General features: G+C 42.5%; 1 protein-coding gene across 1 annotated transcript in view; it reads right to left on the bottom strand.

The window, feature by feature from the left end:
- The window catches only part of zgc:109889 (uncharacterized protein LOC553542 homolog), a 52,714-nt gene that overhangs the window by 6,306 nt on the left and 18,985 nt on the right, over positions 1-27,423 (bottom strand). Inside the window, 6 exon segments of the mRNA XM_042298182.1 lie at positions 2,595-2,773; positions 3,304-3,381; positions 7,056-7,173; positions 7,811-7,964; positions 20,648-20,782; positions 21,766-21,905. Coding sequence (XP_042154116.1) covers positions 2,595-2,773; positions 3,304-3,381; positions 7,056-7,173; positions 7,811-7,964; positions 20,648-20,782; positions 21,766-21,898 — 797 coding nt within the window. The 5' untranslated portion in view covers positions 21,899-21,905.

Raw genomic sequence — 27,423 nt, 5'->3', positions numbered from 1 at the left:
AAAAAGCAAAAGAGAAACTTGGAAAAATTCAAGCACTTTTGAAAGTTTTTCAAGTGCAGTCGCAAAAACCATCAAGCACTATGATGAAACATGCTCTCACGAGGACCGCCACAGGAAAGGAAGACCCAGAGTTACCTCTGCTGCAGAGGATAAGTTCATTAGAGTTACTAGCCTCAGAAATTGCAGCCCAAACAAATGCTTCAGAGTTCAAACAACGGACACATCTCAACATCACCTGTTCAGAAAAGACTGCATGATTCAGGCCTTCGTGGTAGAATTGCTGCAAAGAAACCACGACTAAAGGAAACCAATAAGAAGAACATACTTTCTTGGGCCAAGAAGCACAAGCAATGGACATTAGACCAATGGCAATCTGTCCTTCGGTCTGATGAGACCAAATTTGAGACTTTTGGTTCCAATTGCCATGTCTTTGTGAGTGACTGGATGATCTCCGCATGTGTGGTTACTACCGTGAAGCATGGAGGAGGAGGTGTGATGGCGTGGGGGTGCTTTGATGGTGACATTGTCAGAAATTTATTTAGAATTCAAGGCACACTTAACCAGCATGGTTACCACAGTATTCTGCAGAAATACGGCATCCCATCTGGTTTGCGCTTAGCGGGACTATCATTTGTTTTTCAACAGGACAATGACCCAACACACCTCCAGGCTGTGTAAGGGCAATTTGGCTAAGAAGTAGAGTGATGGAGTGCTGCATAAGATGACCTGGCCTCCACAATCACCAACCTTCAAACCAATTGAGATGGTTTGGGATGAATTGGACCGCAGAGTGAAGGAGAAGCAGCCAACAAGTGCTCAGCATAATTAGGAACTCCTTAAAGACTGTTGGACAAGCATTCCTTATGAGGCTGGTTGAGAGAATGCCAAGAGTATGCAAAAGCTGTCATCAAGGCAAAGGGTGGCTATTTGAAGAATCTCAAACTTTTTTGGTTACAACATGATTCCATGTGTGTTATATAATAGTTGATGTTTTCACCACTATTCTACAATGTAGAAAATAGTAAAAATAAAGAAAACCCTTGAATGAGTAGGTGTGTCCAAACTTTTGAATGGTACTATACAGTTGAAATCGAAAGTTTACATACACCTCAGCCAAACAGATTTAAACTCAGTATATTACAATTTCTGACATTTAATCCGAGTAAAAATTCCCTTTTTTAGGTCAGTTAGAATCACCACTTAATTTTAAGAATGTGAAATGTCAGAATAATAAGTAGAGAATTATTTATTTAAGCTTTTATTAATTTCATCATATTCCCAGTGGGTCAGAAGTTTGGTAGCATTGCCTTTAAAATGTTTAGCTTGGGTCAAACGTTTTGGGTAGCCTTTCACAAGCTTCCCACAATAAGTTGGGTGCATTTTGGCCCATTCCTCCTGACAGAGCTGGTGTAACCGAGTCAGGTTTGTCGGCCTCCCTGCTCGCATAAGCTTTTTCAGTTCTGCCCACAAATTTTCTATGGGATTGAGGTCAGGGCTTTGTGATGGCCATTCCAATACCTTGACTTTGTTGTCCTGAAGCCATTTTGCCATGACTTTGAAAGTATGCTTGGGGCCATTGTCCATTTGGAAGACCCATTTGCGACCAAGCTTTAACTTCCTGACTGATGTCTTGAGATGTTGCTTCAATATATCCACATAATTTTCCATCCTCATGATGCCATATATTTTGTGAAGTGCACCTGTCCCTCCTGCAGCAAAGCACCCCCACAACATGATGCTTCCATGTGCTTCAGGGTTGGGCTGGTGTTCTTCAGCTTGCAAGCCTCCCCCTTTTTCCTCCAAACATAATGATGGTCATTATGGCCAAACAGTTCTATTTTTGTTTCATCAGACCAGAGGACATTTCTCAAAAAGGTACGATCTTTGTCCCCATGTGCAGTTGCAAACCGTAGTCTGGCTTTTTTATGGCAGTTTTGGAGCGTGGCTTCTTCCTTGCTGAGCGGCCTTTCAGGTTACGTCGATATAGGACTCGTTTTTACTGTGGACAGAAATATATTTCGGGGGTCTTGGCTGATTTCTTTTGATTTTCCCATGATGTCAAACAAAGAGGCACTGAGTTTGAAGGTAGGCCTTGAAATACATCCACAGGTACACCTCCAATTGACTCAAATGATGTCAATTAGCCTTTCATAAGCTTCTTAAGCCATGACAACATTTTCTGGAATTTTCCAAGCTGTTTAAAGGCACAGTCAACTTAGTGTATGTAAACTTCTAACCCACTGGAATTGTGATACAGCGAATTCTATATATATTTATATATATATATATTTTATATCACCCAGTCCCACTATATATATATATATATATATATATATATATATATTATATATTTATATATCACCCAGTCCCATATATATATATATATATATATATATATATATATATATATATATAAATTAAATGTTTGTTATATATATAAATGTGCAAACAATTCCAAAAACCTGGGCTTGATTTGTCATAATGGGGTATTGTCTGTAGATGGACAAGAAAAACACATTATGCTATCCATTTTACAATAAGGCTGTAACGTAACAAAATGTGGAAAAACACAAATTATTTGATTCTGGGCTCACCTGTTATCGGGTGATAGCGACCCCTCGGAGGACATTCCGTGATAGGGTGAGGGGGTTAGTCTGGTTTCGGGGCGGAACTCCTTGTCATAAGCCATCATATTCCACTCCTGTCTGCGATTACGGGCTTTACGAACCTTCTTCACCTCCCTTCCCGGGTCCTCTACCTGTTTGTGCTGCTCCTGATAGAGTGGCGGAGGGGAGTGGAGGAAGGAGAGACAAACAAACAAATACAAAGGGCTACATTTATTATGGATAGTATTCTCTTCACACAGGAACAAACAGAGAGAGCAAGATCCATTCCATCATTTTCACACACCGTCGACCAGCAGAATTCACCCAGTCCCACTATAAGCCAAACTTTTAAGCAATGTTAAGCAATATAAAACATAATCAAAACAACATAAAACATTCCCAAACATAGACGGATGGGTATAAGGGACCAGCTTGGTGGAGGGACAGAGACGGGAGGGGGGACACGCAGACGGAGGGGTCTGGGAGCTGGGAGGAGACCGGAACGTAGAGGTGGCGTCTTACGGAGCAGGATGGAGACATGGACAGGGGACATAGGGAACAGGGATGTAGAAGACATGGAACACACAAGGGACAAGGGACAGTGAGACATAGCAGTGGACAGGGGGAAACCCAGAGGACCCAGGGGGAAACAAGGACTGGGGACAAGGGAACATAGTTGTGGATGTGGTGGTCTTACGGAGCTGGGTAGTGGGCTGCGAGGTGGAGCCTGTCTGCTGTGGGGTCTACCCTGGTCAGAGTGGGTCGGACAGCTGGTCTGGATGGGGAGACGTGGAGATAGAGAGCTCTAACACATTAGATATACTATGGTTATACAAAATGGGAGAGACAGAGTAGGGGAAAAGAGAGGGGGAGAGGAGGAGAGTCTACTGGTGAAAGTCTGGAGGTTTACAGGGGCGATAGTGGCACGGGGGAGTTGAAGCAGAGTGACGGAGAAGATGGGACAGAAGACAGGAGGGGGACAGAAAGGCGGGATATACAGTGCATTTGGAAATTGTTCAGACCACTTGACTTTTTCCACATTTTGTTATGTTACAGTCTTATTCTAAAATGTATTAAATAGATTTTCCCCCTCATGAATCGACATACAATACCTCATAAAGACATCACAAAAATATGTTCAGACATTTTAGCACATTTATTAAAAATACAAAAAATACAAAAACCCTTCACTCAGTACTTTGGCAGCGATTACGGCCAAGAGTCTCTTGGGTATGACGCTACAAGCTTGGCACACCTGTATTTGGGGAGCTTCTCCCACTCTTCTCTGCAGATCCTCTTAAGCTCTGTCAGGTTGGATGGGGAGCGTCTTTGCACAGTTATTTTCAGGTCTCCACAGAGATGTTTGATCGGGTTCAAGTCAGGGCTCTGGCTGGGCCACTTAAAGACATTCAGAGACTTATCCCGAAGCAACTCCTACGTTGTCTTGGCTGTGTGCTTAGGGTTGTTGTCCCTTTGGAAGGTGAACCTTCGCCCCCAGTAAGGGGTCCTGAGCACTCTGGGGCAGATTTTCATCAAGGATCTTGCAATACTCTGCTCCATTCATCTTTCCCTCAATCCTGACTAGTCTCCCAGTCCCTACCGCTGAAAAACATCCCCACAGCGTGATGCTGCCACCACCATGCTTCACTGTAGGGATGGTGCCAGGTTTCCTCCAGACGTGCCGCTTGGCATTCAGGCCAACAAGTTCAAACTTGGTTTCATCAGACCAAAGAGACTTGTTTCTCATGTTGCCTTTTGGTAAAACTCCAAGCGTGCTGTCATGTGCCTTTTACTGAGGAGTGGCTTCCGTCTGGCCACTCTACCATAACAGCCTGATTGTGGCTTGTCCTTCTGGAAGGTTCTCCCATCTCCACAGAGGAACTCTGGAGCTGTGTCAGATTGACCATCGGGTTTTTGGGCACCTCCAGTCAGCTCTTAGGAATAGTCTTGGTGGTTCCAAACTTCTTCCATTTAAGAATGATGGAGGCCAATGTGTTCTTGGGGACCTTAAATGCTGGATAATTTTTGGGGTACCCTTCCCCTGTCTCAGAGCTCTACGAACAATTCCTTCGACCTCACGACTTGGTTTTAGCTCAGACATGTACTGTCAACTGTGGAACCTTATATAGACAGGTGCTGCCTTTCAAAATCATGTCCAATCAATTTAATTTACCACAGGTGGACTCAAATCACGTTGTAGAAACTTCTCAAGGATGATCAGTGGAAAAAGGATGCACCTGAGCTCAATTTCGAGTCTCATAGCATAGTGGTCGTCCAAGACGAAGCTGAGGGTAAAGGCGATGGACTGGCCAAGCATGTCTCCAGACCTAAACCCTATTGAGCATCTGTGGGGCATCCTCAAATGGAAGGTGGAGGAGTGCAAGGTCTCTAACATCCACCAGCTCTGTGATGTCGTCATGGAGGAGTGGAAGAGGACTCCAGTGGCAACCTGTGAAGCTCTGGTGAACTCCATGCCCAAGAGGGTTAAGGCAGTGCTGGAAAATGATGGTGGCCACACAAAATTTTGACACTTTGGGCCCAATTTGGACATTTTCACTTAGGGGTGTACTCACTTTTGTTGCCAGCGGTTTAGACATTAATGGCTGTGTGTTGAGTTATTTTGAGGGGACAGCAAATTTACACTGTTATACAAGCTGTACACTCACTACTTTACATTTTAGCAAAGTGTCATTTCTTCAGTGTTGTCACATGAAAAGATATACTCAAATATTTACAAAAATGTGAGGGGTGTACTCACTTTTGTGATATACTGTACATATACATTTATTAGAGGTCGACCGATTAATCGGAATGGCAAATTAATTAGTGCCGATTTCAAGTTTTCATAACAATCGGTAATGGGCATTTTTGGACACCTTGTGTCACTTCTCTTGCGTTCATTGCACGCAGAGTCAGGGTATATGCAACAGTTTGGGCCGCCTGGCTCGTTGCGAACTAATTTGGCAGAATTTTACATAATTATGATGTAACATTAAAGGTTGTGCAATGTAACAGGAATATTTAGACGTATGGATGCCACCCGTTAGATCAAATACGGAGCGATTACGTATTTCACTGAAAGAATAAACATTTTGTTTTCAAAATTATAGTTTACGGATTTGACCATATTAATGACCTCTAAGGCTCGTATTTCTGTGTGTTATTATATTATAATTAAGTCTATGATTTGATAGAGCAGTCTGACTGAGCGGTGGAAGGCAGCAGCAGGCTCGTAAGCATTCATTCTAACAGCACTTTCCTGCATTTGCCAGCAGCTCTTCGCAATGACTTCAAGCCTATCAACTCCCGAGATTAGGCTGGCAATACTAAAGTACCTAGTAGAACATCCAATAGTCAAAGGTATATGAAATACAAATGGTATAGAGAGAAATAGTCCTATAATAACTACTACCTAAAACTTCTTACCTGGGAATATTGAAGACTCCAACACTTTGTTTTTGCATTATTTAAAACAAATTGAACGTCTCATTATTTATTTGAGACTATATTGATTTTATTGATGTATTATATTAAGTTAAAATAAACATGTTGATTGAGTATTGTTGTAATTGTCATTATTACAAATATATATAAATATAAAAATATATAAATATAAAAATCGTCCGATTAATCGGTTATCGGCATTGAAAAAACATCATAAATTGGTCGAACTCATATATATATATATATCATGACAGTTTACAATCTAAGGTCACACCAAGTAATTTAGTCTCCTAAACTTGTTCAACAGCAACACCATTCATCACCAGATTCAGCTGAGGACAAGAGCTTAGGGAAATGATTTGTACCAAATACAATGCTCTTAGTTTTAGAGATGTTTGACCAGCTTATTAATGGCCACCTTTTTACAAAACTGATTGATGAGGATCTTTTGTTGTTGTTAATGCATTTTACAATAAGGCTGTAACATAACAAAATGTGGAAAAGGTCAAGCGGTCTGAATACTTTCCGAATGCACTTTAGATGTCCGAGAGAGGGGTTATAAACTGAAGTTGTCTTTAGACAGCAAGAGGGGTTGTGTTTCTCAGGGAATGGGAAGTAGAATGGGCGTGAGGGTGTGGTTGAGCTCAACACACACAGTCCGGATTATAACGCAGCAAAGCAAATTGAATGTGAGATAAAGACAGAATGATAAACAGAAGCATGTGGAGATGCAAAGAACATAGCAGTGAAGCAGTAATGGATGACATTCTCTCTTTCCCCATCCAAGCATACAGTATCGTAAAGTTCAGCACACCCTCACACACACTGGAGTGACTCTAGTGACAGAAGTTGACTTGACATGTTTGAACACAATCACTGTCAGCAAGGAGACAACTACCAGAGGCACAGAGCGAAAGAGAGAGAAAGAGGCAGTGACAGAGAGAATGAAGAGACTGAGCACACACGCACCTGCACACTTGCACACACATATATACACACACCCACCTTCTGTCGTCTCTTCTCCTTCCTCTTGTCCTCCGTGGCCTGCAGCATCTTTTCTTTCCACAGCATGAAGAAGTAGGAGGGGTCTGTGTAGAACTTCAACGCATCCTTCTTATCATCCCTGGAGAGAGGGATGGAGAGAGAGAGAGAAGGGAGGAAGAGAGAGATCGAAATGGGTCAGGTGCATTGCACCTTTTGCATTAGTCATTCACAGTGTTGGGTCAGTGACGTGCCTTTCTCAGCATCAGACTGGGATTCACAGCAATGGTGAGGATGATCTTACCTGTATGCTTTCAGCGAGGTGGTGGTTTAACCGACCTACAGGCTGACTATTGGGGCTGAGTATACTGAGGTACTGACCTATAGAGGCTGAGTATGTTGATAGGTGGAGGTTTGTCACAGTGATGGTACATCACCACAGGGTTGGGGACAGAGGTCTAACTAACCAATAGGAGATAAGTTGCCTAAAGTCAAAATGAGGGGCGGTGTACAAAACAAATGAATAAGCCATTGGATAATCCCTAACCAATCAGAGTATCAAAGCCAATGATGTTAGGCCAGGCCGGCTCTGGCCCAACCAATCGGTTTCTGGGACCAATTCAAACGTTCGGAATGTTCTTTGCATTCTACAAGAAGTCAGGGAGGAAAGCAAATCCAGACTCATTGTGGAGAAGAAATGCTGGTGGTTGTGGTGTTCGGCCAGATCGGTGTGGATGGGTAGTCAGGCTAGAAGATGAGTATACTAAAAAGGTACCAACCTATAGGTACTGAGTATGTTGAGCGGTGGAGGTTTGTCACAGCGATGGTACATCTCTACCACAGGGTTGGGGACTGAGGTCCGTGAGACCACCTGTTGGTCTTGGATGGTGCTGCTCTTAAACGCTTTACGCATGTTGATGTCTTGCAGAGAGACTGGAGGAGACAGATAGACACACACAAAACCATCAGCATGTTTATGGTGTATATGAATGAATTACATTTTATTTTCGTGTCATTTGGCATCCCATCCCTTATGGGATTAATTGACACAAACAAACAGAATAATTCACTATGGTAATTAAATGATAATTCTCCTCTCTGGTGTTCTCTGCATTGTGCACCGCATAAACAGTGAAAAAAAGGTAGGGTTAAAAATCAATACATAATAGTTTATTACATCCCTAGAGCAGTAAAATAACATACATACAGTACCAGTCAAAAGTTTGGACACGCCTACTCATTCAAGGGTTTTTCTTTATTTTTACTATTTTCTACATTGTAGAATAATAGTGAAGACATCAAAACTATAAAATAACACATATGGAATCATGTAGTAAGCAAAAAAAAGAGATAAACAGATTATTCAAAGTAGCCACCCTTTGCCTTGATGGCAGCTTTGCACACCTCTTGGCATTCTCTTAACCAGCTTCACCTGGAATGCTACTCCAACAGTCTTTTTTTTGTTGTTGAATTTTACCCCTTTTTTCTCCCCAATTTCGTGGTATCCAATTGTTGTAGTAGCTACTATCTTGTCTCATCGCTACAACTCCCGTACGGGCTCTGGAGAGACGAAGGTTGAAAGTCATGCGTCCTCCGATACACAACCCAACCAGCCGTACTGCTTCTTAACACAGCGCGCATCCAACCCGGAAGCCAGCCGCACCAATGTGTCGGAGGGTACACCGTGCACCTGGCAACCTTGGCTAGCGCTCACTGCGCCCGGCCCGCCACAGGAGGTCCATGTGCGTCGCCCCATGGACCTCCCGGTCACGGCCGGTTACGACAGAGCCTGGGCGCAAACCCAGGGACTCTGATGGCACAGCTGGCGCTGCAGTACAGCGCCCTTAACCACTGCGCCACCTGGGAGGCCTGTACTCCAACGGTCTTGAATGAGTTCCCACATATGCTAAGCACTTGTTGGGTGCTTTTCCTTCACACTGCGTTCCAACTCAACCCAAACCATCTCAATTGGGTTGAGGTCGGGTGATTGTTGAGACCAGGTAATCTGATGCAGCACTCCATCACTCTCCTTCTTGGCAAAATAGCCCTTAGACAGCCTGGAGGTGTGTTGGGTCATTGTCCTGTTGAAAAGCAAATGATAGTCCCACTAAGCACAAACCAGATGGGATGGCATATCTCTGCAGAATGATGTGGCAGCCATGCTGATTAAGTAAATCTTGAATTATTTAAAAAATCACGGACAGTGTCACCAGCAAAGCACACCCACAGCATCACACCATCACCTCATTCATGCTTCACAGTGTGAACCACACATGCGGAGATCATCCGTTCACCTACTCTGAGTCTCAAAGACACGGCAGTTGGAACAAAAAACTCAAATTTGGACAAATCAGACCACAGGACAAATTTCCACTGGTCTAATGTCCATTGGTCATGTTTCTTGGCCCAAGCAAGTCTCTTCTTCTCATTGGTGTCCTTTAGTAGTGGTTTCTTTTCAGCAATTCGACCATGAAGACCTGATTCACACAGTCTCCTCTGAACAGTTGATGTTGAGATGTCTGTTACTTGAACTCTGTGAAGCATTTATTTGGGCTGCAATTTCTGAGGCTGGTAACTCTCAGGGATGCAAACTGGTGAGGGCCCAAAAAGGTGACACTTATTTTCTAATCCCTGCTTGGGAGAAATGCAGGTTTTAACTAATTAAACAAAGAATATGATCTACATGATCAGTCTCAGTGTGTAAAATAAAAAGTGGTTAATGTGAACCTAACTCGCAGCTAAAAAATGTAAAGAAAGCAATTCAATGTTATTTGTTGCCTAGACTTTACTGCAAATGACTCAGGTCTTGAGAAAAAAAACAATACACTAATATTGCAGTTAGCCATGACAGCCTTTGTAATAGAATGCTTGTGACCACACACATAAATATTGCACTTGTTTCCCCCCCCCCCATCTTAACCAGTTAACCAGTAAAAGTCTCATTTTCACTCAATTCTCTCATTCTGAAAATTAACCATATACTGTAGAGGGAAAACATTAGTTAACAGATAGGGGTTAGTTCGTTAGCTAATTAATATTTCACACTGATTGCCAGGGTCCATTAAGCAACTAACGCGTTATAACTTGAACGGCAAGGAGTTGTATACCAGTTAACATCAATACTATAGCGAACTGGTTAGGTTACTAAAGTGTTATCTCATCTGATGTTGTAATGTTAGGTAGCTAAAGTTTGCTGTCTGACTTTTTTAGCAAGCGAATTTTGACACCATAAACTCAATTATTTGATCAGATGAGTTGGCTAATGTTTCTCAACATTTCTCTGGCTAGCTAACGGAGAATTCGATCCAGATAAAAAGACAACTAACAATGCTAATACTTGTTCCACCACACTTTCTCCCTCAGGCCTCACCTCAAACTTTCCAAATGCCTGTTGTTTTTCGGTTACAGCTCATGAAGTACGCTTCATCACCTTCTTACCCCCGTCTCACCTAGATCACCTATTTTGGTTTCAAAACGGCGAATTTCACCAAAAGGTGACTAGTTTGCATCCCTGAACTCTAATGAACTTATCCTCTGCAGAAGAGGTAACTCTGGGTCTTCCTTAACTGTGGGTCCTCATGAGAGCCAGTTTCATCATAGCACTTGATGGTTTTGGAGACTGCACTTGAAGAAACGTTTAGAAGTTCTTGACATTTTCTGCATTGACTGACATTCATGTCTTAAAATAATGATGGACTGTCGTTTCTCTATGCTTATTTGATCTGTCTTCTGTATACCACCCCTACCTTTTCACAACATGACTGATTGGCTCAAACGCATTAAGGAAAGAAATTCCACAAATTAACTTTTAACAAGGCACACCTGTTAATTGAAATGCATTCCAGGTGACTACCTAATGGAGCTGGTTGAGAGAATGCCAAGAGTATTCTGTCATCAAGGCAAAGGGTGGCTATTTGAAGAATCTCAATATAAAATATTTTGATTTGTTTAACACTTTTTTGGTTACCACATGATTCCATATGTGTTATTTCATAGTTCTGATGTCTTCACTATTATTGTACAATGTAGAAAATAGTACAAATAAAGAAACACCCTTGAATTGAGTGTGGTGTGTCCAAACTTTTGACTGGTACTGCATATATTGAGGAGCGGTGTCCTGGACACAGGTTAATTAAGCCTAGTCCTGGACTAAAAAGCTACATCAATGGAGCATGCTCTTAAATCCAGCACCAGGCTTAATCTTTGTCCTGATCGTATCAGCAAAAAAAAACATACTGGTAACTAACATAACGGAAAAGAGGGATACAATACATATACAGAATAATTTCTCCAGTCGTCAAGTTCAGGGCAGTGAACAATACATTACAACATATACAGTAACAAGCCACAGGAACCTTTATTGTCAGCTTAGTGTGGCTTAAATCACCCCTGGCATGACCCTACACCTTTAAACCAACAAAGTCATGCTCAGGGAGGAATGCTCTAAATGGGCTACAGTGTGTGGTGGCCTCCCAGCTCTGAAAGAAGGGATTATGACAATAACAAAAGACCCAAGCCATGGAACCACCCCCAAATCCATCCATCTAATCATGCCCAGGGAGCAGTGCTCTCCTTAGACTACAGTGTGGCCAGTGACACCCCATGCCATGGCAGAACGGATAATGGGGAACAATAGAAGGATCAGCATTAAGATCACAGCACATTAAGGGTTACATATAGCATGTCCTAACATGATCCATATATCTCCAAAAGGTAAAGATGTGTTAGTAGCAGATATTATATTGACACGGCTTTATCTGTAGAACTGGTACAATAGTCTGCCAGGGTGTGTGTGTGTGTGTTACAGCACCATCTGAGAGATCCTGGATCCCTGCACAGTGGTGTGAAATCCCCACAGGGTTTAAGGGATTAACAAAACACACACAGTTGAAGTCGGAAGTTTGAAATACACCTTAGCCAAGTACTTTTATACACAGTTTTTCACAATTCCTGACCTTTAATCCAAGTAAAAAGTCCCTGTCTTAGGTCAGTTAGGATCACCACTTCATTTTAAGAATGTAAAAATGTCAGAATAATAGTAGAGTAATTTATTTAAACTTTTATTTCTTTCATCACATTCCCAGTGGGTGAGAAGTTTACATAAAACGTTAAAATGTTTTGGGTAGCCTTCCACAAGCTTCCCACAATATGTTGGGTGAATTTTGGCCCATTCCTCCTGAGTCAGGTTTGTAGGCCTCCTTGCTCGCACACACTTTTTCACTTCTGCCCACACATTTTCTATAGGATTGCGGTCAGGGCTTTGCGATAGCCACTCCAATACCTTGACTTTGCTGTCCTTAAGCCATTTTGCCATAACTTCGGAAGTATGCTTGTGGTCATTGTCCATTTGGAAGACCCATTTGCGACCAAGCTTTAACTTCCTGACTGATGTCTTTAGATGTTGCTTCAATATATCCACGTAATTTTCTCACGGGGACATTATTTTGTGACGTGCACCAGTCCCTCCTGCAGCAAAGCACCCCCACAACATGATGCTGCCACCCCCGTGCTTCACGGTTGGGATGGTGTTCTTCAGCTTGCTAGCCTCCCCCTTTTTCCTCCAAACATAACGATGGTCATTATGGCCAAACAGTTATATTTTTGTTTCATCAGACCAGAGGACATTTCTCCAAAAAGTATGATCTGTACTGTGCAGTTGCAAACCGTAGTCTGGCTTTTTTATGGAGGTTTTGGAGCAGTAGCTTCTTCCTTGCTGAGCGACCTTTCAGGTTATGTCGATATAGGACTCGTTTTACTGTGGATATCAATACTTCTGTACCTGTTTCCTCCAGCATCTTCACAAGGTCCTTTGCTGTTGTTCTGGGATTGATTTGCACTTTTCGCACCAAAGTATGTTAATCTCTAGGAGACAGAACGCGTCTCCTTCCTGAGTGGTATGAAGGCTGCGTGGTACCATGGAGTTTATACTTGCGTACTATTGTTTGTACAGATGAACGAGGTACCCTCAGGTGTTTGGAAATTGCTCCAAAAGGATGAACCAGACTTGTGGAGGTCTACAATTTTTTTCTGAGGTCTTGGCTGATTTCTTTAGATTTTCCCATGATGTCAAGCAAAGAGGCACTGAGTTTGAAGGTAGGCCTTGAAATACATCCACAGGTACACCTCCAATTGACTCAAATTATGTCAATTAGCCTATCAGAAGCTTCTAAAGCCATGACATTTTCTGGAATTTTCCAAGCTGTTGAAAGGCACAGTCAACTTAGTGTACGTAAACTTCTGACCCACTGGAATTGTGATAATTTACAGATTAAATAATCTGTAAACAATCGATGGAAAAATTACTTGTGTCCTTGCATAAAGTAGATGTCCTAACTGACTTGCAAAAACTATAGTTTGTTAAAAACTTCTTACGGATCATTGGGACGCTAGCATCCCACCTCGACAGCATCCGGTGAAATTGCAGAGCGCCAAATTCAAATTACAGAAATCGTAATATTAAACGTTCATGAAAATACAATTGTCATACATCATTTAAAAACGTAACTTCTTGTTAATCCAGACGCTTTGTCAGATTTCAAAAAGGCTTTACGGCGAAAGCACTCCATGTGATTATCTGAGGACAGCGCCCCGCACACACAAGATTTACATACATTTTCCAACCAAAAAGTCAGAAATAGCGATAAAATAAATCACTTACTTTTGAAGATCTTCATCTGATTGCAAACACAAGGGTCCCAAGCTACATAACAAATGGCCTTTTTGTTTGATAAAGTCCTTCTTTATATCCCAAAAAAGTAAGTTTCGTTGGCGCGCTTGACTCAGTAATTCACCGGTTTCGCTCGTTCAAAATGCATTCAAATGAATCGCTTAAGTTACCAATACACTTCCTCCAAACATATCAAACAACGTTCCTAATCAATCCTCAGGTACCCTAATATGTAAATAAATGATCAAATGTAAGACTGAGAATACCGGAGACCATTACCAATAACAAAGTGCATGCCCTTACCGGAACGCGCAACAAACACTATAGCCAAAATGGGAGCCACTTAGAAAAACTACAAATTCTAGCTCATTTTTCCAAAAACAAGCCTGAAACGCTTTCTAAAGACTGGTGACATCTAGTGGAATCGCTAGGAACTGCAATATGGGAGGTCTTCCTTTTTTATTCCCATTCCCAGCCATTGGAATCAGTGGTGAGCTGAAATAAAAATTCTGGATGGATTGTCCTTGGGTTTTTGCCTGCCATATCAGTTCTGTTATACACACAGACATTATGTTAACAGTTTTGGAAACGTTAGAGTGTTTTGCTACCAATTATATGCATATCAAAGCTACTGGGCCTGAGTAACGGGCAGTTTACTATGGGCACCTCATTCATCCAAACTTCCGAATACTGCCCCCTAGCCCTAAGAAGTTAATATTAGACATTGCGCACCAGCTGTTATTGACAAATAGACACACACCCCCACCCCTCGTCTTACCAGACGTAACTTCTCTGTTCTGCCGGTGTATGGAAAATCCTGCCAGCTCTATATTATCCGTGTCGTTGTTCAGCCACGACTCAGTGAAACATAAGATATTACAGTTTTTAATGTCCCGTTGGTAGGATTATTTTATTTTCCAATGACTGCACGTTGGCCAATAGAACGGCTGGCAGTGGGAGTTTACTCTCTTGCCTACAAATTTTCCAGAAGGTAGCCCGACCTCCACCCCCTTTTTCTCCATCTTTTCTTCAAGCAAATGTCGGGGATTGGGCCTGTTACCGGGAGAGCAGTATATCCTTTCCATCGAAATCGTTAAGGAAGAAAAAAATTATTCTTCTAGTTCAAGGTGAGTAATCGCTATTCTGATGAACAGAAGTTATTTTCAGTCATAAGAGATGGTAGCAGCAACATTATGTACAAAATAAGTAAATAAAGAAGTTACGAACAATGCGAAAAAACAAACAAATGGCACAGTTTGTTAGGAGCACATAAAACATCAGCCATCCCCGCCAGCGCCATTATACATCTTTGTAGTGACTGGGTGTATTGATACACCATCAAAAGTGTAATTAAAAACTTAACCTTGCTCTAAGGGATAGTCAATGTCTGCTTTTTTTATACCCATCTACCAATAGGTGTCTTTCATTGCGATGCATTGGAAAACCTGCCTTGTCTTTGTGGTTGAATCTGTGTTTGAAATTCACTGCTCGACTGAGGGACCTTACAGATAATTGTATATGTGGGGTACAGAGATGAGGAAGTCATTCAAAAATCATGTAAACACTATTATTGTCCATTTGTCTTATTATGTGACTTGAACAGCACATTTTTACATGAGGTTTGCCATAACAAAAGGGTTCAAATAAGTTCAAATATGTATTGACTCCAGACTCCAATTCAGCTTTACATTTTTTTTAATTTGTAAAATGTTATAAACACAATTTCAGTTTGACATTGTGTGTGTGTGTGTGTGTGTGTGTGTCTGTGTGTGTGTAGGCCAGTGACCCAAAATATTAATTGAATTAATCAGTTTAAAATTCAGTTTAACACAAAATGTAACACTTCTTTCTGAAGTGCATGAATTGGACAATATTGCTGTCCTGCCTGAGCATTCAAAATGTAACGAGTACTTTCAGGTGTCTGGGAAAATGTATGGGAGTAAAAAGTATATATTTTCTTTAGGAATGTAGTGGCGTAAAAGTTAACATTGTCAAAAATATAAATAGTAAAGTATATATACAGTTGAAGTTGGAAGTTTACATACACTTATGTTGGAGTCACTGAAACTCGTTTTCAACCACTCCACACATTTATTGTTATTACTGGCAAACTTAAATTGGTTTTACCTCATTTTTACCAGTATGTCACATACATTGCAAGTTGGGGGATTTTTGTTTTGTTACTTATCTAGTGGAAGTAAAAGTCGTAACAAGGTTTCCGTAGGTGAACCTGCGGAAGAATTATTCTATGGCCCCAGCTATTCTTTTGTAAAGGTTGAAGAGTCTATTGTCCTGCTAATAGCCCATCATAGAAAGGTTGTTTGCATGTTTTAGGACTGCAGTAGGTCCTAAAATCCATGCCTTCAGGGAATGTTTAAAAAAGTTTAAAAAAATGATGGGTGGAGTTAGAATTTTGGCTGTCACAAGTTTTAAAATCAACCAATGCTTTATTATCCAAATGTTTAAAATGTGTGTGTGTGGGTGACAAAGAGAACACAGATTGTCAATAAACATTTCTTGACAAAAGTGACCCAAAACTTTTGAACAGCAGTATATACAGTGGGGAGAACAAGTATTTGATACACTGCCGATTTCGCAGGTTTTCCTACTTACAAAGCATGTAGAGGTCTGTAATTTTTATCATAGGTACACTTCAACTGTGAGAGACGGAATCTAAAACAAAAATCCAGAAAATCATATTGTATGATTTTTAAGTAATTCATTTGCATTTTTTTGCATGACATAAGTATTTGATACATCAGAAAAGCAAAACTTAATATTTGGTACAGAAACCTTTGTTTGCAATTACAGAGATCATACCTTTCCTGTAGTTCTTGACCAGGTTTGCACACACTGCAGCAGGGATTTTTGCCCACATCTCTATACAGACCTTTTCCAGATCCTTCAGGTTTCGGGGCTGTCGCTGGGCAATACGGACTTTCAGCTCCCTCCAAAGATTTTCTATTGGGTTCAGGTCTGGAGACTGGCTAGGCCACTCCAGGACCTTGAGATGCTTCTTAGGGAGCCAATCCTTAGTTGCCCTGGCTGTGTGTTTCGGGTCATTGTCATGCTGGAAGACCCAGCCACGACCCATCTTCAATGCTCTTACTGAGGGAAGGAGGTTGTTGGCCAAGATCTCGCGATACATGGCCCCATCCATCCTCCCCTCAATACGGTGCAGTCGTCCTGTCCCCTTTGCAGAAAAGCATCCCCAAAGAATGATGTTTCCACCTCCATGCTTCACGGTTGGGATGGTGTTCTTGGGGTTGTACTTCTCCTTCTTCTTCCTCCTCCAAACACGGCGAGTGGAGTTTAGACCAAAAAGCTCTATTTTTGTCTCATCAGACCACATGACCTTCTCCCATTCCTCCTCTGGATCATCCAGATGGTCATTGGCAAACTTCAGACGGGCCTGGACATACGCTGGCTTGAGCAGGGGGACCTTGCATGCACTGCAGGATTTTAATCCATGACGGCGTAGTGTGTTACTAATGGTTTTCTTTGAGACTGTGGTCCCAGCTCTCTTCAGGTCATTGACCAGGTAGTTCTGGGCTGATCCCTCACCTTCCTCATGATCATTGACGCCGCACGAGGTGAGATCTTGCATGGAGCCCCAGACCGAGGGTGATTGACCGTCACCTTGAACTTCTTCCATTTTCTAATAATTGCCCCAACAGTTGTTGCCTTCTCACCAAGATGCTTGCCTATTGTCCTGTAGCCCATCTCAGCCTTGTGCAGGTCTACAATTGTATCTCTGATGTCCTTACACAGCTCGCTGGTCTTGGCCATTGTGGAGAGGTTGGAGTCTGTTTGATTGAGTGTGTGGACAGGTGTCTTTTATACAGGTAACGAGCTCAAATAGGTGCAGTTAATACAGGTAATGAGTGGAGAACAGGAGGGATTCTTAAAGAAAAACTAACAGGTCTGTGAGAGCCAGAATTCTTACTGGTTGGTAGGTGATCAAATACTTATGTCATGCAGTGCCAACTTTTGAAAGCCAGTCAGCCCCCCTCCCCCACTCATGTAAACAAAACTTTCTCATATTTTCTTCTTGCTAAATTAAAAAGGTACTGTAGTTTCCCAGATACTTTCCACCTTTCCCTTCGCTATACATCCATGGCACTTCCTATAACCTCTGCCTCAATCTAATCCTTGTTAAATGTTACTGAATCAGGCGCTATGTCAGATGTATCATTTTTCATTTCTCAATGAACAAAACAAAAAAAGGACATGGGGAGAGAATTCCTATGTTGCCACAAAGTTGGAAGCACAGAATTGTCTATAATGTCATTGATTTCTGTAGCGGTAAGAATTCCCTTCAGTGGAACTAAGGGAACTAGCCTGAACCATGAAACAGCCAAAGACATTATTCCTCCTCCACCAAACTTTACAGTTGGAACTATGCATTCGGGCAGGTAGCGCTCTCTTGCCATCCGCCAAATCCAGGTTCGTCCTTTGGACTGCCAGATGGTGAAGCGTGATTCATCACTCCAGAGAACGCATTTCCATTGCTCCAGAGTCCAAAGGCGGCGAGCTTTACACCACTCCATTGCACATGGTGATTTTAGGCTTGTGTGCGACTGCTTATCCATGGAAATCCATTTCATGAAGCTCCCGACAAACAGTTCTTGTGCGGATGTTGCTTCCAGAGGCAGTTTGGAACTCGGTAATGAGCTGAGGACAGACGATTTTTACACAGTATGTGCTTCAGGTAGTCCTTTTTCTGTGAGCTTGTGTGGCCTACCACTTTGAGGCTCAGCAGTTGTTGCTCCTAGATGTTTCCACATTACAATAACAGCACTTACAGCTGACCGGGGCAGCTCTAGCAGGGCAGAAATTTGACGAGCTGACTTGTTGGAAAGGTGGAGACCTATGACGGTGCCACGTTGAAAGCCACTGAGCTCTTCAGTAAGGCCATTCTACTGCCAATGTTAGTTTATGGAGATTGCAGAGCAGTGTGCTTGATTTTCTACACCTCTCAGCAACAGGTGTGGCTGAAATGGCAGAATCCACTCATTTTAAGTGGTGTCTACATACTTTTGTATAGTGTATGTAGCGGTGTAATAATGCTGTATGGATGTACCGTTTTATCTTTTTTTAAATGTTTGATGTAAGTGCCTTACTGTGTTTGGACCCCTGCCTTGGTAGCAGATAATGTGGATCCCTAATAAATACAAATACCTCCCTCCCATGTTACCACATGTATCACTGCAGACATCTTTCCCTTTAGCTTCACATCTGTCAGCAGGACTCAGACACACACGATACACAAAGAAACCACACACACAGCACGAGGCTCATCGATTAGTAATCATCTATTAAAGATATACTCAGGCTATTCTGGAGGAGGAAAGCCACTGACACACACACCAAAATATTCAAGCAGACAAACCACAAAGCCAGAGTCAAAAACCAAATATCCACAGGAACAACAACCACAACCCAAATCATGCACCCATGTACGCATAAACAAACATACACACGTGCGCACACTCACACACTTTAAAAAGCAACTCACCCCTATCCGTTGAGTCTGACACCTCTACAGGCTAGAAAAAGGTCAGCAGACACACAACCGCACGTGGCTGGTTCGTTTGAAGGTCAGACAGTCGAGAGTTTATAATGCACGCACACAACACACACACACAAAAAGAGTGCTTAGCCATCACACTGACAATGCAACTCCCTGTGCGTTGCCAATACAGTGCTGCTCTATGTGGCTGAAGAGACAATGCATTCCTATGGGGACTGAAAGAGAGAGATACTACTCTAACAGCACACAGTGTGTAAGGTATGGATGGAATGGCTGAGTAGGAGACAGGAGAGAAGAGGAAAGCAGATTAAAAAACTAGAAGAGAGAAGCGGGAAGAAATATGATATGAAAGGGAAGAAGGACAAAAGAGGAGGGGCCAGAGAGAAGGGGGGAAACGGGGAATAGAAAGGTGGAGAACACGTGTAGGAGAAAAGAGGAGTGGAGGATATGATAGAGGCAAGGTTATTATTAGTCGTGTAATACAGTGCTTCTCTCTCAGGTGGTCAGCTCATCCCTCCTGAATCCAGTGTGTGTGTGTGTGTGTGTCTGTGTTTGTGTTCATCCCTCCTGAATCTCTAATAAAAGCTGGGTCACTTCACTACTCCACTGCAGCTAAGGCACAGTACAGCTCACACCACTGTAGCAGGCCACATGAAATAAAATACTATAGTCCCCTGTAGTATTACTATATTTATATACTATAGTATTCACTATAGTGTTTTGAGGAAAGCTTAGTGATGAGCTTGGAGGGCACTATAGTGATCCTCTTATCCAGGTGGGAGAGGGCATTGTGTAGTATAGTATTCTACAGTATACTAAAATAATACTATAGTAAGCACTACACAATCAAGGGATACTACAGTGTGGAGTATAATATTCTAGAGTATACTACAAAATGATGTAGTAAGCACAACACGATTGAGGAATACTACAGTGTGTAGTATAATATTCCACAGTATACTCCACAATAACAGAACATTTTATACTAAGTAATTTAGTATTTTATATTAAATTGTAGTCTTTTTTTATGTGGGACTGCACAATACACACTCAATCAAGAGTGTATAGATCATATGCTCAGTGGGATCCTGTGGGATCCTTGGGACGACCCTGCCCTAAACCCTAACCTTAACCATAACCCTTACTTTAACATTTTAACTTCAATGGGGTGACGTCAGAGTTGAGTCGTCACAAGCATCCCACTTAGCATTTACCAATGATATGCACATTCCAAATTCCACCAAAGACAGAGTGGCTGCATTCAATCACACCACTGGGGAAAACCTCACTGCTGCAAAACAGATAGAGAGCTGCATTCACTCAGTGAAGCGGCTGTAGGTGAAATGTTGCTGCTGCTATGCTTTATCCCATGTACCAACACACTTTGTCAGGTGACAAACTAAGATGAAAACACACCTTCTTCCACGGTGGAGTCTAGCTGTGTGACTTTGACAGCCAGTATGTCTACTCTCTCCTGTAGGTTGTTCATTCTCATGTAGAAGCTGTTGGCTTCATTGAACAGCTCTCCAAAGATGTCCTCCGCATGACGACCTGCAGGAGGAAGAGACACATTAGTACACAGGATAACACTCACTGCAGGGTGTTGTGCCCCCTCCTCCTGTCTGACATCCAGCAGAGAACAATGCATTATAGTCTGCCTGCTCCACAGTGTGTACACACACCTTATCAAGGGACCCTGCATATCTCTCTCTCAATGTAGATATATAACAATATAAATTAAAACAGCACCTACTGTAACATCGCTGGGTGCCATGTCAGGTTATTGACTAGATATAAGGACTTATCATTGTTATAGCACTGATACATATTGTACCACACATAAATAATGTAGTCTAACACTGAGTGAAGATGGTTTTCAAAGCACACTCAAGTGCACTTCAGTCATTGTCTCTAGGGTGGAGAGGTGGAAGTCGGAGTTGTCTTTTAGTCTAATGAAGCTTCCCTGTCAAAGGAATACCATTAGACCACAATAACAAGGTGTACTTACTTTACTACGCAAGGGATTCTACCCCAAAGTGGACACATTAGCAACCACTGGTGTAGAGGCTACTGGCATGACTAACAGACTATTATTCCAATGTATTAAATAAATAATACACCCTTAGACACAAAGTCCTTAGATATGGCTGCTATTCCATAGAAGCCATAGGGCAAAGCTGGGTGAATGTAGAGCCACAAATACTGGCAATTTGTATTAGCTTCAACAGTCAGCCTACTGGTAAGTGTCCATTATTATTATCTGCAGGTGTCTGGGTCAGAAAGTCAAGCTAATCTATTCCCATCTCAACCTCTACAGCAGACCCGATCAGCATACAGGATAAGTCTATAGGAGATCAGGATAAGCCTAGGAGGCACAGACCAGTGAGGAGATGGATGGATTTCCAATAGGCGCACGGATCATGGCCTCACATGTTTAAACCATGCTCCTATCTCTCTCTCCTGCCCTTCACTGATGTGTTTGTTTCACACAAATAACAACCCCGCCCCCGGTGCGCGTGCACACACACACTTACTGAGGCTACCAAGCTGTTTGATGATGGCAGCGAGGGTGCTATTGGTAACACACTCCAGTTCACTGGTGACTCCATCAGGTACTGCACCTCGACACAGGTGTCTCGGCTCTATACTGCGTTTTACCAATGGCATGGTTTACCTATGGGGAGAGAGATGGAAGAAAGTGCAAGAAAGAGTGAGAAATGGACAAAAAAGTGAGGGAGGGAGAGAGAGAGGTGTCTGGGCTCTATACTGCGCTTTACCAATGGCATGGTGATTCACCTGGGGGAAGAGATGGAGAGAGAGCTGTAGGTAGTGGTAGAGAGAGAGGCAGTAGGAAAGACAGGGTGACAAAAGAGGAAGAGTAGAAGGAGAGTTAGACAAAGGGAAGAAAGAAGTAGGGAGGGAGAAAAGAAGCACAGGAAAAGGATAAATCAAAAGTGAACATCACAGAAGACATTACACAAATCAACTCAGACAGTCAGATCAGATATCCACAGCGATGAACTAAATACAAACTGCCTTCTGATCAGCCTGTAGGCCACAGAGATAACTATCTCCACTGACTTAGAGACAGTGACCTGATCTGGGTGACTGGCTCTGTTAATATTGGGCTGGTGTCAGGCCCCCGGGGACCAGTTGCCTGCTAAGCTGCTTTGTGTCAGTGCGACTGGGATCTGTGCAGGGTCCAATGAGGTGGAATGGTTGGTTCAGTGTTAACTGTTAACTGCCACAGCTTGTGCTGCTCCTGCTGGGCTGTCTTACCACTGGTGAGAGGACAGAATAAGGAGAGCCCCTGAACGCGTAACAAATGGTATCCTGTTCCCTAATATAGTGCACTACTTTTGACCAAATCCACATGGACCCTGGTCAAAGGTAGTGCCCTATAAAAGGGAAGAGTATGCCATTTGTGATGCACACCTATCATGATAGGGGAGCACAATGTCTTTGTAGAAAAAGACGGAAAAACTCTGCTGCGAAGAACGCTCTCTCCCTCTCCAAGGAAGCTACACGTGAGATGGAACTGTAGCTCCTCTCTCTCTCTCTTCTGAATTTGGTCCATGGCCTCTTCTGCCCTTGGATTTTAACTGTGTGATGTGTGTCAGACCAGTGTGTGTGTTTGATATACGCATGCACACACACACACACACACACACACACACACACACACACACACACACACACACACCCACACCCACAGCATGATGCGTGTGTGAAGTATTTATGTCAGTTCTCTATGTGATAGTAATTGTGACGGTGATTATCTTGGAAGTGTGGGAGTGTGTGTGGAATGGCTGACTTCCACAGCACTGACTGGGAAAACACACAGAGACACACACCGCCTTCCAACTGAGATGGAAAAAGGGAACCAGGGCACAAATGAAAAGTGATGATGAGCGCAATTTATGTGTGTGTGTGTGTGTGTTGGTTGTTTGGTTTGTCCCAATTGAGCTCTGCCTGTCATCCTAACAGATAGTGTCTGTCCTCTCTCCATCTCACATAGGGTTGCAAAGGGTCGGAAACTTTCCGGTAAATTTCCGGAATTGTTCCATGGGAAGTTAAGCCAGGGAATTTTGCTTACATTTATCAAAAAAAGTTAGCCTATAAACAGTAAACTTTTTTTTGTGGGATACACATTAGGCAATTCTAGGTCTTGTGGCACATTTTGGTTAAACTGTCCCCAATTCAATGGAATTGCAACCCTCTGCATGCACAGTGCATTCTTCCATCAGATGTACAGCTGATTCTCAAGATCTTGCACACTATTGAGCCAATACTACTACACTGTCTGAGCCAAGGACTACATGCTTTCTGGTAAGTTTTGATTACAATACTGGGTAGGGTGAATATATTTTATACGACATACATATTTTTTTGTTAACTAGTAAATAGTAGCCACCAGCAAAGTGTGTTTAAATAATTTCTAACTTGTTAACAATTTCTGCTTAGTTAGTTTTTGCTACCATGTGGGTTTTAGCTTGCTTGAGCCTGCTAACTGAGGAGTGTTAATTCACCTGTTTCCATACATGTTTCATTTTAAAACATTTATCTTACAAAAAGGAGTTGTTTAATTTAACTGCTTAACTATGTGTACATGGAATTGTATTTTGTTTCCCTAATCTTTACAGGAAAATTCCATGGCACTATCTGATGTGTGGAGACATTTCACTGCAGCTAATGTAGAAGGAAAAGATGTGTACATTTGCAAATACTGTGCCAAAACATATGTGAAGAATGCAACAATGATGCAGAATCATCTGGCCAAGTCCATAAAGTTCCCTCAGACTCACAACAAACAACCTCTGACAAAGGACCCTCTATTTCTATTCGAGGTGAAAATGATGAATCAGACACCTTATCAATAGCAACAGCTCATGGTCCTACCTGAATCAGAATATTTTTTTTTACTCAAAATTTTGACTGAAATTTAATAATGTGTCGGGGTGGTGAAAATCAAAAGTAAGAGTCAGTTTGAGGTTTGTCTGCCTCCTTGCGTGCACACGCCTTTTCAGTTCTGTCCACAATTGATGAAAAACTACTTAGTAGATGTAGATGTCCTAACCGACTTGCCAAAACTATAGTTTGTTCACAAGAAATTTGTGGAGTGGTTGAAAAACGAGTTTTAATGACTCCAACCTAAGTGTATGTAAACTTCCGACTTCAACTGCATGCATGCATGCATGTATGTATGTTTGTAAGCATTAGGCTTTCCCTGTAAACACAATTCCATTACAACTGAATAACCTAACACCCCACTACCACCCCCACCCCATATTGCCCTTGAGTGGGTATATCCCCATTACCTAGAGGGTTGGAGCCTGTGTGTGTGAATAAGATAGAGGGATATCTTTACTCGACATGAGTAATGCCGCAGGTGTGTGTGCCTGGAGTGTGAGTAATGTGTAGAGGCAGTATCGAGGTCACTCAGAAGAGTAGATCACACACACACACACACACCCTCTAGTCTAGTCATCCCTTTAACCTTGAGGCCTGTCTGGCTGTCCGTCCACTTTAGGATCCACCCATCAGTCTATCCGTTACCCTTTATCTCACTTTCTCTCTCTCTCTTTCTCTCTCTATACCTCTCTGTATCCATCTGACAAATTCTCTCCTTATTCTGAGAAAAGGATCGTAAGCATTCTCTTTCTCTCTCCCTTTATTCCCCTGCCTCTTTCTCGGTCTTCCTCCCTCTTCCCTTACCCCATAAGGGAAGAGACAGCCATCACCTTTGTCTTGAGATGTCTCAAGGTGAATTCATCTCCTGGTGTTTGGTGGAAAGCAGACTGTACCAGGTTTTCGACGTCTCTTAGCTCCTATTCCATTTATTTATTTTTCATCCTGAAAAACTCCCATCCCTAACGATTACAGGCATACAAATAACATGATGCAGCCACCACTATGCTTGAACATATGGAGTTATACTCAGTAATGGGTTGTATTGGATTTGCCCCAAACACTTTGTATTCAGGACAAGAAGTTAAATTGCTTTTCCACATTTTTTGCACTAATCATTTGATGCTTTGTTGCAAACAGGATGCATGTTTGGGAATATTTGTATTCTGTACAGACTTCCTTCTTTTCACTCTGTCAATTAGGGTTAGTATTGTGGAGTAACTACAATGTTGTTGATCCATCCTCAGTTTAATGGCTGTGATAGAATACTAACTATTTTAAAGTCACCATTGGCCTCATGGTGAAATCCATGAGTGGTTTTCTTCCTCTCCAGCCACTGAGTTAGGAAGGACACCTCAAATCAAATCAAATGTATTTATATAGCCCTTCGTACATCAGCTGATATCTCAAAGTGCTGTACAGAAACCCAGCCTAAAACCCCAAGGTTTCATCCAGTGTTTTCCCCTTACTGTCACAATAACATGCAGATCATTATGCATGTACTATATATTCATTCCTCCACACTGATCCAGCGAAATCACAAGTAGGCGTTTGTAAATATTAACAAATTAGCCATTCTATGCAGCATTATACACCAAGTATACAAAGCATTAAGGACTCTTGCGCTTTCTATTATACAAATTTCTTGTGAACTGACCAGCTGAAAGCTATGATCCCTTGTCAATGTCACCTGTTAAATCCACTTTAAAATCACGATTTCCCGGTAGGCCGTCATTATAAATAAGAATTTGTTCTTATTTTCAATGACGGCCTAGGAACAGTAGGTTAACTGCCTTGTTCAGGGGCAGAACGACAGCTCGGGGATTTGTCAGCTCAGGGATTTGAACTTGCAACCTAGTCCAACGCTCTAACAACTAGGCTACGCTGCCGCTGCCTTGAAGTTGACTGAGAACCCATTCTCATTTACAGCAACAACCTGGGGAATAGTTACAGGGGAGAGAAAGGGGGATGAATGAGCCAATTGGAAGCTGGGGATGATTAGGTGGCCATGATGGTATGAGGCCAGATTGTGGCTTAAATACCCCTACTTGCAATAAGTGACCTTTAGTGACCACAGAGAGTCAGGTCACCCATTTAATGTTCCATCTGAAAGATAGCACCCTACACAGGACAATTTCCCCAACCACTGTCCTGGGGCATTGGCATATTTTAGACCAGAGAAAAAGAATGCCTCTTACTGGCCCTCTAACACCACTTCCAGCAGCATCTGGTCTCTCATCCAGGGACCAATAAGGACCAATCCTGCTTAGCTTCAGAGGCAAGCCAGCAGTGGGATGCATAGCTTGTGTTGCTACAGTAGTGGTTTTTGTTTAAAACTACATAGCAGGATAGAGCAGCAGGTCAGTAGAGGCTAGTAAAAGGGAGGAGAGTGGTGCCAAGGGGGCTGTTGCTATAGCAACATGCTGAGATACCTGCTCTAGACGTGTGCAGCAGTGGAACCCAATGTGACATTGCAATAGTGATGGAGCGAGAGAAAAGGGAAAGACCGAAAGATTGTCTAAACTACATCTAGATCTAACGCACTAATACAGTACATAATGCCTATGCCGTGTGCCTTGGCTAGGTTTTGTGTGACCCAGTGCGTAATTAACAAACTTAACACTCTTCCTGGAGTCAGCCGTGTGATGATTCTAACCTGGATTACTTTCAGACAGGTGAGTGTGATTGTCATCTGGTCATAATACAGTAACTGCCCTGGAAGGCGGTCCTTAACTAAATTCCATGGCTGCCCTGGATGGCTCGCTGGCCTAACTAAGCACAATTATCCTTATCTCACTTGACCTACAGACACCGCCACTCTCCAGATGGAAGAAGGTGGAAGGGGGAGGGTGAGACGAGAGCAGGGTCAACAGGGATGAAGTCGAGTGAGGAGAGGGAGAAGGGTGAGGCCATGAGGGAAAGCAGGGAGGGGGAGGGATGAACAGAAGGCTGACTAAGTGGTATCTCTGTCCCTGCCTGGCCTCCCTGTAGGAATGCGTGTTAAAGTCCCAGAGCTAATGCTATCAACATAATCATCCTTTAACCACCCACTGTGACACCAGTCTGCTACAGTCTAGAGGTCGCTAGGCTAACATTATGGCTAATTAGTTAGCTGTGACACCAGTCTGCTATAGCTAGGTCTTATGGATATACATGGGCTCCTGAGTGGTGCAGTGGTCTAAGGCACTGCAGCTCAGTGCTAGACGTATCACTACAGACCCTGGTTCGATTCCAGGCTGAATCACAACCGTCCGTGATTGGGAGTCCCATAGGGTTTGGCCGGG

This window comes from Oncorhynchus tshawytscha, linkage group LG15 (genome assembly GCF_018296145.1).
Source record: "Oncorhynchus tshawytscha isolate Ot180627B linkage group LG15, Otsh_v2.0, whole genome shotgun sequence".
Lineage (NCBI taxonomy): Eukaryota > Metazoa > Chordata > Actinopteri > Salmoniformes > Salmonidae > Oncorhynchus > Oncorhynchus tshawytscha.
The sequence above is the reverse complement of the archived record's forward strand: the minus strand, read 5'-3'. Positions and strand labels throughout refer to the sequence as shown.